Genomic DNA, 15,865 nt, shown 5'->3' with positions numbered 1-15,865 from the left:
TCTTTTGAGCTGCTACGGACATTTTCAGTTTCAATTTTTTAGTTTTTTTTTCTATAAATATCAATAAAGTTTTATCTGTGGGCCAAAAAGTGTATAAATTTAATACAAAGCTCGTGATATATTGTTACAATATCAGTTGAAAAATATTAAAAATACATAGGCACAATTTTTTTTATAAGCATTTAAAGATCAAATTTTGACAAAATTTATCAAATTTTAATTTGAAAAATTATTTTGTACTTAAAAATTTATAAAATGTTCAATTTTTGTATCTAAGAATTAAAAATTTAAAACAAGATTCCACGCAAGTAATTAATTCTGTTACTAAAAAATCTAAAATATACATTTAAACAGTTTATTTTTATAGTCATTTTAAGTACAAATTGGACGAAATTACATATAAAACCTAGGATAACTATTTTAGTATTTGTTGTGATGTATAATATTATTCGTGGGTACTTGAAACTTCTTAAGTATACTATTATATATCTATGATAGTACCACGGTTTTTTGTTGATGTATAACGCGTTATAAGTACCTAATAGAATATAGATATTGTGATATGATTAATTTGGAATTTATTATAGGTACATTTTTTTTTAATACCATAGACTATATTATAATATTATGTCTTATACCTAGATTGACATACCGTCTCCGCTCAGAATCGTTTTTCTTATACAATGATATTATATCATTGAATTCAAATTTAATACCATCCATTATACAGTGACCCACTTATAACCTACTGTACAGCAGAGCGAAATCCACTTACCCACCTTTTTTTTTTTTTTTGATAAATTATCACATTGAATACCTCATAATTATAGTATTTATTATTTTATTGACTATTGTATTAATACTATTTTGTTAGTAATTATTACAAGCATAATATGAATTTTTTTCTATCATTTTATACTATTTTTATGTTGACAAATTATCACATTGAATATGCAACTTATCATTATAATTTTATTATTTATTATGAATTTTTTTTTCTATCATGTATACTAATTGTTGTTGTCAAATTATAACATTGTATGCCACATAATTATATAATATTTATTATTTTATTGACTATTGTCTTCATATTATTTTCTTAGTTATTATTACAAAATACAATAATTTTCTATCATTTTATACTACCTATTTTACTTTATTTTTATATTATATTTTTACTTTATTTATTATTTGTATATTATTTACCTCCCCTATTATACGGGGCTATATATTGTACCTAATCATGCGAGGGAAACTGGTATATTCAGTTGGGGGCAACTGGTACATTTGGTTGAAGGCAACTGGTATATTTTTAAAATCCCGATAACAGCCGTGGAGGGCAATTGACCAACACCCATTGGTATACTTACATATAATTTAGTATAAAATTAATTAATCATTATAATGTATATGTTTTCGGAAATGTGGACCGTGGTCAATGTGCATATTATTCGGAATATTAACAGACACGATTTTTAAAACCATAGTTTCGTACATCAACCGGCTATTATACCTACATACATTATCCAAATGGATAGTAGGTAACTATCAAAAGAAAACAAATGAAATTACTTATTATGCCGGGTCCAAACATAATAAATTAGTAAACAAAAATCAAACAAAACAAAATATAAACTGAACTTTCCCATCACAGGTGACCATCAAAATTAATCTAATTAATACCTATAATTACCTATGATTACTTTTACACCATAACAATAAAATTAATTATTTTATGAGCCTTCTTCCACAGATTTTTTATTGGTTTTTTCAAAAAAATGTTTTTATTGGGAGATTTGGCCAAGGTTATTTATTTTTGACGATTAGCCCTTTTTCATATGGGTATGTACAGTTTGTAAATACATTTGTAAATTTGTTTAAATACGAACATGTTTAATACAATTATACGGACCTAGATTAATTGACAATGGTGATTCTGCAGCTTTAATAAATATAAGAAGAGAATCGTGTAAATCTAATTGCACTACAATTAAATGCAATTACAAAGGCCAAGATCTATTTTTCAACTAAGTATGTGTGTCATACTGCCATCAAAGTATATCTTGTATATTAAATTAATAAATTAAAAAAAACATTTCAAGTATATTTACCCAAATTTAATAAAAAAATAAATGTAATACTGTTTAATAATATTACTTTTTACTTTATTAAAATAAAATATATACCATGGTAATTATATATTGTCATATAAAAATCTTATGATTATTTGATTTTTATAGAAATGACTTAAAAAATATATATGTGTTCATTATAATCGTGTTTCTATATATAAATTAATTGTTTTGAGTACTTTTTTATTTCCACAGGATTTTTAAAATATCTGTCTTCACCACTATTATTATATTCACAATTCACGACTACGAGTCACCACTGAAATCAACAAATACAGAGTACATACAGACTTCAACCAACGGTAGCCTGCACTTGTGCAATAAGTAGGTATAATAACCAATATAAGTATATTGTGTTGTGTGTAATGTCTAGATACAGTATTCTCATATACATTGCGTACCTATATAGATTACCTATAGACGTAATTAATATAATACGATAGTATATTATATATATTATGTATTTTTTGGTCATATAATTAATATATATATATTATATTATGTTACCGACAAAGATGTAAATTAAGGAATTAACGTTAAAAACGACTAGAAAATAACTTTATTGTCCATTATTTTCAAGCCATGATGCATTTCGAAAAATTTCCTTGGTAATGACGATAGTACCTATACTTTCAAAGTGTCGCAGTAGGTACATCAAATTGCTAAAATAAATTATTCTATTTATTTTATTTATGACTTATATACCTAGTATTACATTTGTATGTGTAATTTATCTTATATTATTAAATTTCTGACTTAATTTAAATATTTTGCTAAACAAAATTGTCAACGTTGTCTATCAGTATTCATTTATATATACTATATAGCTTGGTGCACACATACATAATTTTCTACTCGGTCAAAGTCATGAATAAACCATTTAACACGCCTTCTTATAGATATATATTATATAGGCCTATAGGTTCTGGATTACAGATAGGATATACATATTATAATAAATTTATATATGTATAGATATATGCAAAATAATAGTATGCGGATCTATAAGATTTAATGTCACTTTACTATGCAGTCTTGGCCACTAAAACGTCATATATATATATAGGTATGCAAACACATTAATAAAAGGTTGGCAGGTATACAGAGTCGTTCAAATTGTCACGTTAGCCGTTTACGTGTAAATAATATATTGCTATATATATTCTCCTGTTGAAAGAAACGTAATGTTTAACTTGAAAATCGAAAGCTTTGTGTGTTTTGTATTTTTCTATATGAATTGTGTCCGTACAACATATGTTCAAAGACTGACTTTAAAAATCCAATCAACCAAACCTTCTCTAATTTATTGCTCGAGAACAATATATTCAACGAAATATATATGTGCGCATATTATATTGCCTATAGGCTATAATACCTTTAGGTATAACATGTGACGTGAATTAATAAATTTATGACACCAGCGTGGATCTATGTTATGCTAAGTGCATTCTTTTTCGATATGCTGAATCGCCATAAAATACGTAGAACAGGTTCCAAATGCAATTTCTTAAACATTTTTTTTTTCTTTTATTTTGTCAACGTCTACTATAATTATAATACCTAAAATACCGGACTTTTTTATATTACTTATTTTTATATATTCTTTCCATTATACCTAAAATTATCTGATATAACTAGCTGAATAACCCGGCTTCGCCCGCGCGTGTGTGTGCAGTTTTTTTGTGTTATAAGTTATAATTTTTTTTTATTAGTTTTATATTACAGGTAGAGATTTCCTTTAGATCATTAGTAATAATTATAATGTAATTATTATTATTATGCATTATATCGCAGATTTCTGATACCTCTCTAAAAACAATCTCAGAGATTTTCGTCAAAATCAATCCAGTGATTTTTTAGTAGGTATATAAGCTACAAATATACATTTGGTTTTAACTTTTAAGATAATATAGTTTCTTTAAATCACGTTATAATTTAAATATATCGCGAAAATTTGATGCAAGTTTCTATCTGATCTGCCAGAGTAACCAATGGTAAACATTTATAAACAACAACAAAAATTCAATTTCCACCTTGAATCTGTTCAAGGTCTCTTTAAAATACACATTTTCAACATCATTTTGTTAGGCTTTAGGTACACCTTAAAATTTAAAAGCCTGGTCCGTCTTACTTAGAATTGTTTATCTAAATATTGGAAAATTACTAATCCTTGATTTTATTCAACTGTATTAGTCAGATGTGACTTCAGATTTGTAAGTAATATTTATCAGTAATATAATATAAGTATTAAGTATTGAAAGAGGACGTATTGATGAAATAAATATTGAAAAGATTATTGCTGATTTCGCAATTAACGCTAAAGCTCGGAAGAAAATGTTTTTTTAATACTTAAATATTATAAAATATGTAACAGGTATATTATAATATAACAATAGTAATAATTATTTTTATTTTTATTTCTGATGTTACGTAAAAACTAAAATTTTTATATTTTATTGTAAATAAATTCAATATACCCACAAATACTACCCTATCTAAGGAGTAAAAATTTTCATGGTGTGAAGTCTTTCCGACTTTTTTATGTATCTCAAGAAAGAAGGGCCCATATGCATATGTTTGCACCTGGGTCTTTGACTGTCTAGTTACGGTACTGCGTATTTTATAATTATTAATCAAAAATTAACTTATTTGTTTGACCTATCTCTTTCTACAAAAACTCTTCATAATTTTTAAATAATATAAAATGTACCTACTCATACAAAAAACATTTTAATGTTGCAGATTCATATCTAAAATCAAAAGTCTATTTGAATTCATAATGTATTTTAAATATGATACTATCACGAATCAGTCAAAAAGTGTTGTAGAAAATTGTTTGTAGAAAATCACCATAAACAATTTGTTATGTACATAGACGTATAGTGTATAATAATAATAATTATAATAATGATAATAATAATACATGCAGAAAAAAAAATCACTGACAATAATACAATTATTATTAATAATTTAATAATTCATCGCGCACAAACCATCATTTTTGGATTTGGTTATACATTGTCGTTGTGAAAACTGCAGAGTAATGATTGGTTTCTGGTGGCATAGCTATGTTTTGAACGACTCTGTATGTCACGAATGATGATTGAATGTTACTGGATCATGAATAATACGTAAAATATTCTCTTACCTACGATAAAATATGTAATCCAATAAGAAACGTTCAAGCAAAAAAAAAAAATAAAAGGTAAACGTCAAATAACATTGAGGTATACCTTATACCTACCTACCTATATATCTACCTAGGTAACCTAAACGCATTCATGCCACCTACAACCCCTGCAGGGGCCTCAGTTCATAAACACGGGTGGTTTACGTGCGTTGTGCGTGGGTTTCGGCGCGTCTGTTATTTTTTCGTACAATTTCTGAAGACATAAATTCAGTGAAATATTATAATTGATGTTTAAATATTACAATATTCTTTATAGGTAATCATGGAAAAATCAATCTTTTCTTTTTTGGCCGTCTGTTTGTTGGTTCAGTTGGCTCACGGTTATTGCGGTAGCGACTGCTTCAAGTACGTGGCTGCAGGAGTTTGTACATCATTGGGACTGTGGTACGGTTACCGATTTTTGATCAGACCATTGGACATACAAAGGGTAAACGAATATGGAATGATATTATAACTGCGTATATAATGGAGGCATTGTCTATATTGTGTATATAATACAATATAAGTAGGTATATAACTGCAACCTGCAGTGTCGTAACCTCAACATTTGGGCCCGCGAACGATATTTTTAACGTCTCACCCCCATCTGGGTAACTATTCGAGATATCATAAGAGGGTTCCTTCGCTTGCTGAAATTATTTTATACATTGTTTATATATTATTATATGATTTATTACATGTTTTTCTAGAAAGACAAACGAGATGACAGAATTGTAGGTATCCATGTAGGTAGGTAATGCATATTATTTCGAGCAATACCGCCACAAAAGTCATGGAATTCAACTAATTTAAGTGACCCAACCTTTTTAATGCTATTTAAAAAACACGCATTTAGACTTAGGGTTTTTTTGTAAAACATTGAATATGCAGTGTCTAATTATAAATGTTATACTCTCACCGACCGTCGTACCTGCACATACACCGCGCATGAACATTGTGTTAGTAAAACTCATACGTGCTACAACACGTAATATAATTGTAGACACGTCATGTTCTTAAAATGAAAATGTATGCTTTGAATCTTAAAAGAAAAATTTAATAAACAATATATTATTAAAAGAAAAAAAAATGTGCACTCTGGGCTCCTAAGCGCGCGGGCCCCGCATGATTATATCACTGCAAGGTACTGTAGACTGTAATATGATAATAATATTAAATTGTCACTTTGAAAACGATTCCGATTCGTCGTGATTGATTGGCGAATCAACATTCCTTATATTATTATATTTTATAGTGTTGGGTAAGTTACTTTTAAAAAGTAATTACGTTACTTTACTCGTTACTCAAATAAAATTGAAGTGAAATTACTTTACTTTTCAAATAGAAAAGTAACTCATTACTTTCTCGTTACAAAAAAAAATTAATATTTTTTTTTTCAAATTTCTTTGCAATTATCATTGAGGCAATAATGTAACTTTTTATAAAAATATATTACCTATGCTAAAAAGGTATAATTTTAAAAATGTGTACAAAAAAAAGATGTACAGTTCATACATATTTACATAACAATACTACAATAGTAATTACTAATTACTTATGAGTTATGACTATTAAAAATAGTACTTATTAATTGTAGCTACTTATCAATAGTAATTAATCATTGTCAAGTATAGTATAATATAGTTTTGTATTTGTGTCACAAACTAACAACATAACCTATACCTATCTGTATTGTCAACTGATCGACTGACACCAAATAAGGAATAATAGCACTCAATCTTGTATTTGTGTTATTAAATATTATGTTTGTGAAAATAAAATCATAATACATATAGAACACAATTTATTATAACTTATACATTCATAAAAATAAACCTTTTCTTATAAATGCCAAATGTAAAATGGCTATAATGATTTATAACAGTGTAATGTTTAAATATTTCGATTTTATTTAATTATCAGATATATAATGTTATATTATAATGTAAATTCTAAATATAGTAATAACTAATAAGTATTTTCAAATTGAGCAGTTTTTGTATAACACTAAATTATTTATAAAACCTGTATAGTTAATAGGAGCGTATATAACTCATTAGTCCACGCTATAATAGATATCATAGGAAACGTTCTGCGAAGGTACTTATTTAGAGGAATCAAATTAAATAATAACTTTTCTCGTAGTTTACTGTGCAATTGGACATGTCAAATGTCAAAACAGTTGAAAACTGAATTCTGGAGAGTTAAAATTAAATATATAAACATATAAGATTGATTGGTAAACATTATAATACCCGCATTATACATATATTTTTTTTTTTTTTTTTGGTAATAGGTAGGTACTTAATTCAAAACTGTAACGCGTTATTTTATAGAAATTACTTATCAAAAGTAATTTCCATTACATTTTCCTTACTAGGATATAATTCTAATGAAATTACGTAACGCGTTACAAGCAAAGTAACGCCGTTACAGTAACGCGTTACTTCCGTTACGTTACTACCCAACACTGTTACTATATTGTATAAGTTTTAAATACCCAAATAATTTAAGTAAGTTACTTCTGTTTTATTAACAAAAGAAATTGGCTGACGTGGGTTACGAACAGCACATCACACAAAAGCAATGGGTATCAAAGGATAAGTTACATCTGATACGATCCATGATGAGACTAAGGAAAAAAGGAACTTTGCCACCAGTCTATCCGAATGGATGGTTTGCGCTCCTGGACTCCGATCAAGTCATCGTCAATCAAGTTAAGTACGTGACGGCTCTAGGTAAGTTACAGTATTCTATTTTCGGAAACATTAAATTTAAAATGCGACTACACCCTATATAATATAGTATAGACTATAGACTATAGCAGGGACGTATATCTAGGCTGAAATTGGGCAAATAATTTTCCTGTTATTTTTACTGGGCAAATAAAATTAGAGTAGCCACTGACCCTTAATCTAGCCCAGTGCATGTTAAGGATTTGCGGGGCCTAGTGTGAAATAATTTTTTTATACGAAGGGTTTCTCTAAATTCTCTTCCTAGACACTTAACAAAATACATCAAATGGCTCTTGCCACATAGTTCAGTTAATACTATAGGGCCTCATGATAATGGTTCAAATAAAATTGTTTAATGAATACGTCTCCCCGATTTCATGAATTTGTTATACTTATTGAATTACCTACCTATTGATTATTACTTACAAATTATTAGTTTTCAAACCAACCGTACTTCGATGCGTCACACCTATAATACGTTTAGATTAAATATAAAATTAATTAATATTGTAATGATTTAATGAATGTATTATTACTTATTAGGTACATATATGTATAAATATGAAACTATTATTATTATTTTTTTATTAAATAAAACACTTCAATGACAATGGTTATTACTTATTAGCGTACAGTTTACCTATGTTATATATATATTTTTTAAACAATATTATAATTTTTTTTTCAAATATTTTTATATGTTTTAAATTATATAATTCTGAAATTTAAAAAAAATTGTATTACTTAGATGTTTGCTTCTTCGTCCGGTGCCAGGATTTCAGATAATTGCTCAGGTTATGATATTTTTTTCTGAGGTTTTCGTATTTTAAACATTCTTTTAGCGTATGTATGTTGTATGTGTTCTACTTAAAATTATTATGACAGTATTATGCTTCTGCAGTCCTGTAAAGTATACTTTTAAAAAGTACTTGAGTAAATACTCAAATACATTTTTTTTTAAGTATTTAAAATACTACTCAAATACTTCAATTGTATAGTATTTCAAGTACTACTCAAATACTTTGAAAACGTATTTGGAATACTTTTCAAATACTTTTGGTTTTTAAAGTGGGTTTCTAACTATCGTAATATAAACACAAAGTTAGTAGATTATCTAATAGTTTAAAGGGAATATTGTTATTCAATAACTATTTTTAGAAATTTGGTTTTCACAAACCTTCAGGCTTCGGCAAACACAGAAATACAGAATATTAAATAAAACTATTATTCTATTATTGTAGTTGACAATAATATTTTTCCAACCAATTATTTTGAGTAAAAATAAAATGTTCGAAATAAAAAACCAAAGTATTCAATACCAAAAAGTATTTAATACAAAAAAAAGTATTTAAAATACTATTCAAAATACTTCATGCTGAAAGTATTTAAAAAGTTATTCAATTCTTAAAAAAGTATTTGAATACTTTTACTTAAATACTTTACAGGACTGTGCTTCTGCTATTGTGGAAAGCAGTAAACTTGTCAACAACCATTTCTAGATTCAAAGTTTTTGATGGTTTTTTCTATTTCCAGTGTAGAAATAGAAATTTATTTCTCATTTGGTGAATGGTTCCTCAGATAGGTTTTAATTATTATAAAACTTGAAATAGTCCGTTCTATCACAGCACTGGAATTATTATAGGTACATCATTTTACATAAAGTAAATGTTTCTGAAAACACCACTTTACACGTCTCTAAAAACTATATTTTATAAGTTATTTATTGTTTTTATTTTAAAATTATTTTTTCTTTGTAATTTTTAATCAACTTTGGCATCCTTTAATGTTGCTTCCTAGTTAAAAAAATATAATTATTTTGTTTGACGTGAATTTTTAAATTGGGTTGCTCAAATTCTAAAGAGGGCCTAAGGTAGAACTATTTTTGCTAGGGCACATGGGCGCTTGGCCCTCGCCTAGCACCACCCCTGTGTATTTGTAAGATTATGCTACACATGCAATGCCAACTTGAAGTACTTATCTACAAAATTACGGACCAATCTAACGGATTCTATAATGACCTTTTGCAATTTAAATATAAATACATTCTAAATTTCTACTATAGTTTTTATGTATATGTATTTTATAAGATAAACAAAAAAACAAAACGAAAAAATATCATTACTCATTGTCAATACGCTATGTACGTACATGTCACAATTATAAAGAGTTCTTTATAATCGTGGTACAGGTTGCATACAACATTAGCCATCAGGGCGAAGACTATGGAATTCTATAAAAGTCTTTTTGTGTTTTTTTTACCTATTTTATAATAAGTAAATACTAAATTGTACCTATATAAATATAATTATTTAATATTTTAAAAACTATGTTTTGAGTTTTTAAATTCAATAAATCAATTTATTTTACAGAATTTATCGTAAAACTATAATTAACATATGATCTAACTCATACTAAGATTAGTTATCTAGAAGTGCATGCTCTTGAAAGTTAATTTATAATATTATTATAGCAGCAGATAATATTTTAGATTTTCGGCTTGTTATTTTGTGACTTTTTGATACGCATAGGTACAGGAATGAAAATCTATTATAGAGGTTCACCCTGAACGGTATTAATTTATTCAAGCCACTGCACTGTCTGGTTTAAGTAAATTAAAAAAAAAATTTAAAAAGTGGAAAAGACCTTGACTTTTAGGCTACGTATAACCAAAAAAAAATTCACTTTCAAACATATGTAGGTATGCAACGCACACCTTACACTGTAAAAAAAAATGTTATTAAACTTCTATTATTAATGCTGTTTGATACCTGCTGTGTCTATTAAACAGAATATAAATGTTGCACTTTTGAATCGTAAAAATTCAATTATTTTTAAAATTAATGCTGTAGTTTATAGATTTTATTGATAAACCATTTAAAATATAAATTACTTTTTGCTGTTTACACTGCTCGAAGTGCTCTTCTGCCTCACCGTTCTCATTCATATGCATCATGGCCTATGCGGGACGGAGGTTAGAGAGATTAGAGAGGCAGTGCATCGTTGCAGGTTTTAACCTCGGACACGTTTAAATTTTTTCTCTGAGCACTGATCATTAAAATCAAAACCGTTCTTATTTATTTTTCTTATTACCGATAAATTTGAAAAACCTTTTTTGAAACCGAAACATGTAGAAAACCGTTCTCAAAAACCGAAACCGTAACCGTTAAAATTTGAAACGGTTTTGATCCCTGCTTCTAAACCATATATTATTTACATTATAATTTTGTAGTTCACGTGTTCCTAAAAATATGAAAGAAATGGTGATTGGGAATTTTATTAATTTTACTATGGTTGGATTATGAATTGCCATTATTATTTGTGTAAGTAAAAAGAAGGTTGAAGGTTTCTGAGGGGGGGGGGGGGTGAGGCCCCTAGTTTGGCCACCCTGGATCCACCACTGGTGTAGAGTAGGTTGTAGCAATAAGGTAAAATAGCGTTTACAACTATACAATAATATAATAATTGGTATATATATAGGTATATATAATATTATGTTTATTTTATTTTACTAATTTTAGGAGAAAATTTCGCAGTGTTTCGTGCATCCAACGGCGACGTCAATATATTAAATGCTTACTGTCCTCATCTGGGTGCTAATATGGCTATTGGAGGAGTAGTTAAAGGAAACTGTCTTCAATGTCCATTTCATGGATGGACATTTGATGGTACCAGTGGGAAGTGCGTCCGAATTCCGAACGATTGTTCTAATGGTAAAAATTCGTATACAGATAATCATAGGCGCAACTAGACATCTAAAAGTGCCATAATTGTAAGTGCCCCACAGAGTAGTGGAGGCTTAGCCTCCCCCCCAAAAAAAAAACCCTTTATTACCAAAATTACTTAGTTTTACAATATTTATAAATCTTCAATAGTCAATAGGTACTTGAAGACTTTTTTTAACAACTTTTTAACATTCTTTATATACATAATAAATACAAAATATATATGTATACCTAATACTCTTTTTATAAATATATTACAATTTTACCGATAAAACTTACGGAGATTGGAGAGTTACCAGCTATACATAGTATACCATCTATTTAGAGATTTTTGATGTGACTGTGACTTATTGGCTAAAATGTAATCGTATGCAATCCATTTTTCCATAATATATTAATATGTATCGTAATGCTAATCATCTATCAGTTATAGGAATACGTAATCATTTATAACAAATTAACAATGTTATGTCATAATGATCAAAAGAGTTTTGATTTTTTTTTCGGTAAATATTTCATCTTTTAAAAACATAAAATTGATGGTAGGTATTTCACTATTATAATGATAGACCTAAAAAAAACAAGGGTTGTTAAATTAGAACTTGGGGGTGCTAAAGACTCTTTTGCATCCCCTTAGTTGTGCCAATGCAGATAATAATGTATAGTTTTTCACAGTGACATACGCACGCATGATTTTTTAATGGGGGTGGGGGGCTTGAAAATTAGTTACAATTTTTTTTTTTTTTTGTTCAGTCTAATAATTTCAGACGTTTATTTGAGGTATTTTAAAATGTTTTAACTTCTCAACTTTTCTGGTAGAAAAAATGCTCTGGTCATAAACTTCGATTCCCGATGTATGTTTTTGGAAGCAAATTGGATTTAGTTAGTACTTTTAGGAGGTCGAAATTGAAAATGTTAAGTGCATTTTAAAATAATTTTTTTTTTTTTTTCTCTATATTTGTTCATTGAAACGACCTCAAGGTCTTTGACAATGCTTATCACAAGTGGGTAGTAGGGAGATAATGTGATCTATTTATCTATGTATATATCACTATATGCATGATACTACCCCCCTTCTCCTTGAGGAGACATGTGTGGTCTTCACTCCCAGTGGAGTGGGACCTATTTGGAAACCGGATGACGCAATCGGACGACAGCACGGGAAAATGGTTACTGCGTAGAATCACACACATTTTTTTGCACTTTGCTATGAATCGAACCGATGACTGTGTGAGTCGTAGTCAACTGCGTGACCACTTTATGTGACCATTTTAAAATAATTGGAGAAAAAAAAAATGAAAATGTTATTAAAATTGTTTGGAAACCAGTTTGGTTGTACCTTCCTCACTTGGATGGTTGGATTGTATTTGATTTTTTATAAATGTCAATAAAAAATTATTTATCCGGTCAAAAAGCTTAAAAATTAAAAAATGTAATACGTAAGTTTTTATTATAGCTAAAATATTAACGATATACATAGGCATCATTATGGTTATTTTTTATGAGCATTTGACATTCAAATTTCCTCAAAACCCCCAATTAATTTGTAGTTCAAAACTTATAAAATATTAAATGTGTATAGCCATGAACTAAGATAAAAAATAATCTTAGTTCATGGTATAGCTAAGACTAGAAAATTTAATAAAAGGTCTAACATACAAGTAGTTTATACATTTACCGAAAAATTACAGATAATTTTAGGAAAATTGGTATGCAAATACAATGTAGTTCTTTCAAAAATGAATTCATTCTGGTAAGACGTATATGAAATTTTATTATTGCTTATTATAGTTGATAGTTGAAACTTGACAAATATTTTTTTTTTAAAGTAATAATAATACGGCAATAGGGGTGGGGGGCTTCAGCCCGTTAGCCACTTCTGCGTACGCCAATGGTTTTTTCATACCTAAATAACCATTATATATAGGTACCTACGTAGGTCCGTGGTAAACGAACAGTATAGACAGTTTTTTATTCTTATATTTTATAAGCAAATTCATAAATGACTAAGATTTTCCGAGATATGATCGATTCCGCCAGTATACTTACAGATAGTTTTAAAAACAACTATTGATTCCGCTAATTATTAGAAATTCTAAGTTTAAGAAAGGTATGAGGAAAATAAGTTTCCCGAACAAAAATTATAAATTGCAATTTCATAAATTTTTTTTTTAATTTACGAAGACACAACTGATAACATACACATAGGTTTTATTGGTTTAATAATAAAGTATATTGGTTCATAATTTTGTAAATGTTTAAGGTATTATTTTTTAAAGTATTCTACTAGAACATTTTGTTTTACCAGTGGCGTAATTAAGAGGCAGAAGAAAAGTGCAAAGATATGCTTTTGCACCTGCCGAAGCTGAACTTTATTCCTATTATGATACAATACTAATTCATTGTTTGGTAGAATTTGCTTGATAAAAGATATCATAGCTGCACAAATAATATATATTTGTTATATACCTATATAGTATATAGGTAGATATGAGAAATAATTTAGAAATAATTTCCAACAATTTAAACCTGCGTTTGATATAATGATATTCCATCATTATATAGTTGCCTATATTGCGATGTTTATACAAATTAACAACTATATAATAATTATTCTATGGGCATACCTAAAATAAAAACTGTATGCAATAAATGTAATTTATTTTTGATTAGTTAACAAAGTTAAGGAGTAGGTAACCTGCAAGACGGCCACAGGTTAATTCGGAAGTCAGTACTGGCAACTGGGGGAATCAATAGGTTGTTAGACTAGGTAGCTGTACTGACGGAATCGAAAAGTAATTTACTAATTTATCCATAACAATTTGCGATACTTGTGAAAAACCGAAAACGCTTGCACTTGTCCACAGGAGTGTCATCGAAGGCGGTGTCGGTGAGGAGATGGGAGTGTTGCGAAGCCAACGGGTTCGTGTTCGTGTGGTACCATGCGGAGAACGAGGCGCCATCGTGGCGGCCGGCCAGAGACATCGAGGCGGCCGGCCGCGGCTGGACGTACCGCGGCCGCAGCGAGCACTACGTGAACGCGCACATCCAAGACATCCCGGAAAATGGAGCGGACGTGGCCCATCTGCCGGCACTGCACGGCCACATGGCGCTCGGCGGCCAGTACGCCGCGCAGGCCGACCGGTCGCTGTGGAGGTGGCTCGGCGTCCATGAGTGGACGGCCGCGTGGCGGGCGGACGGTACCCGCGGGCGGCACGTGTCCACACTCAATCTGCAGCACGGGCTAGTGGTGTTCGGCAAGTTCGTCGTTTTCAAAATGGACGTGGAAGCGCAACAGGTACACGCCACTACCTAGTACCTATAAAGTTACATCACAAATTTGTTTGACTGGTTGTTGATTTAATATAGAAAAACAAAAGTTAAGTTTTGTAACTTTTCTATATTGTTAATTTAAAAATAGTTTCAAGTTAAATAGATAAAAAGGGGGAAAGTAGGTATCCACTTACAGTTGTAAACGTATAGAGTGAACCTCTTCAATGAGTAAATTGTTGTAAATAAATAATTACATAATTACATATTTATACACACGAACAACGGTTCTGAGTAAATAAGGTCTGTCAGCCTACCATAAGCGTGCGCAGGTCTTCTTGGCAGGGTAGGCAATATCTTATAAGGTTAGGTTAGCTAAGAAGGTCCAACTCCAAACACCTCCCCCGATTTTTTCCCAGCTTGATATGAGGCAACGATAATTTAAATAAATCCTCCCATAAAATCAAGTATATGGTTCTATTAAACCGTGATATTGTTCTATACGGTTAACTGTTAAGAGTTAGGTTAAACATAAAATTACCAAAAGAGTTTTCTTTTCAATAAGTCCTTTTTAATAATATCTTTGACAATCAAGAAGACGCAATAAAAAATTATTAAGAATATCTATATATAAATAAAAAAAGGTGGGCAAGTGGGTGTCACTCTTCTCTACAGTAAATTACAAGTGGGTCACTGTATTGGATGGTGTTAAATTTGAATTTCCACTAAATAAGAAAATCGCTACATGAGAAATCAAGTGAATATCCTATGTCGTAAAAATATGAACTTCGAACGCTCGTAGAATTTAATTTGATTTGTTGTAGACATTTTTTTTTT

At 29.2% G+C, this 15,865-nt stretch overlaps 1 protein-coding gene across 1 annotated transcript in view; it reads left to right on the top strand.

The window, feature by feature from the left end:
• LOC100162250 (cholesterol 7-desaturase) overlaps positions 1 to 15,865 on the top strand; it is a 35,190-nt gene that overhangs the window by 13,721 nt on the left and 5,604 nt on the right. The window contains exons 2-6 of the mRNA XM_016804977.2: positions 2,328 to 2,456; positions 5,579 to 5,749; positions 7,844 to 8,039; positions 11,555 to 11,746; positions 14,626 to 15,056. Coding sequence (XP_016660466.1) covers positions 5,585 to 5,749; positions 7,844 to 8,039; positions 11,555 to 11,746; positions 14,626 to 15,056 — 984 coding nt within the window. The 5' untranslated portion in view covers positions 2,328 to 2,456; positions 5,579 to 5,584. The remainder of the gene's footprint in view (positions 1 to 2,327; positions 2,457 to 5,578; positions 5,750 to 7,843; positions 8,040 to 11,554; positions 11,747 to 14,625; positions 15,057 to 15,865) is intronic.

Source organism: Acyrthosiphon pisum, chromosome A1 (assembly GCF_005508785.2).
Source record: "Acyrthosiphon pisum isolate AL4f chromosome A1, pea_aphid_22Mar2018_4r6ur, whole genome shotgun sequence".
Classification (NCBI taxonomy): domain Eukaryota; kingdom Metazoa; phylum Arthropoda; class Insecta; order Hemiptera; family Aphididae; genus Acyrthosiphon; species Acyrthosiphon pisum.
The sequence above is the reverse complement of the archived record's forward strand: the minus strand, read 5'-3'. Positions and strand labels throughout refer to the sequence as shown.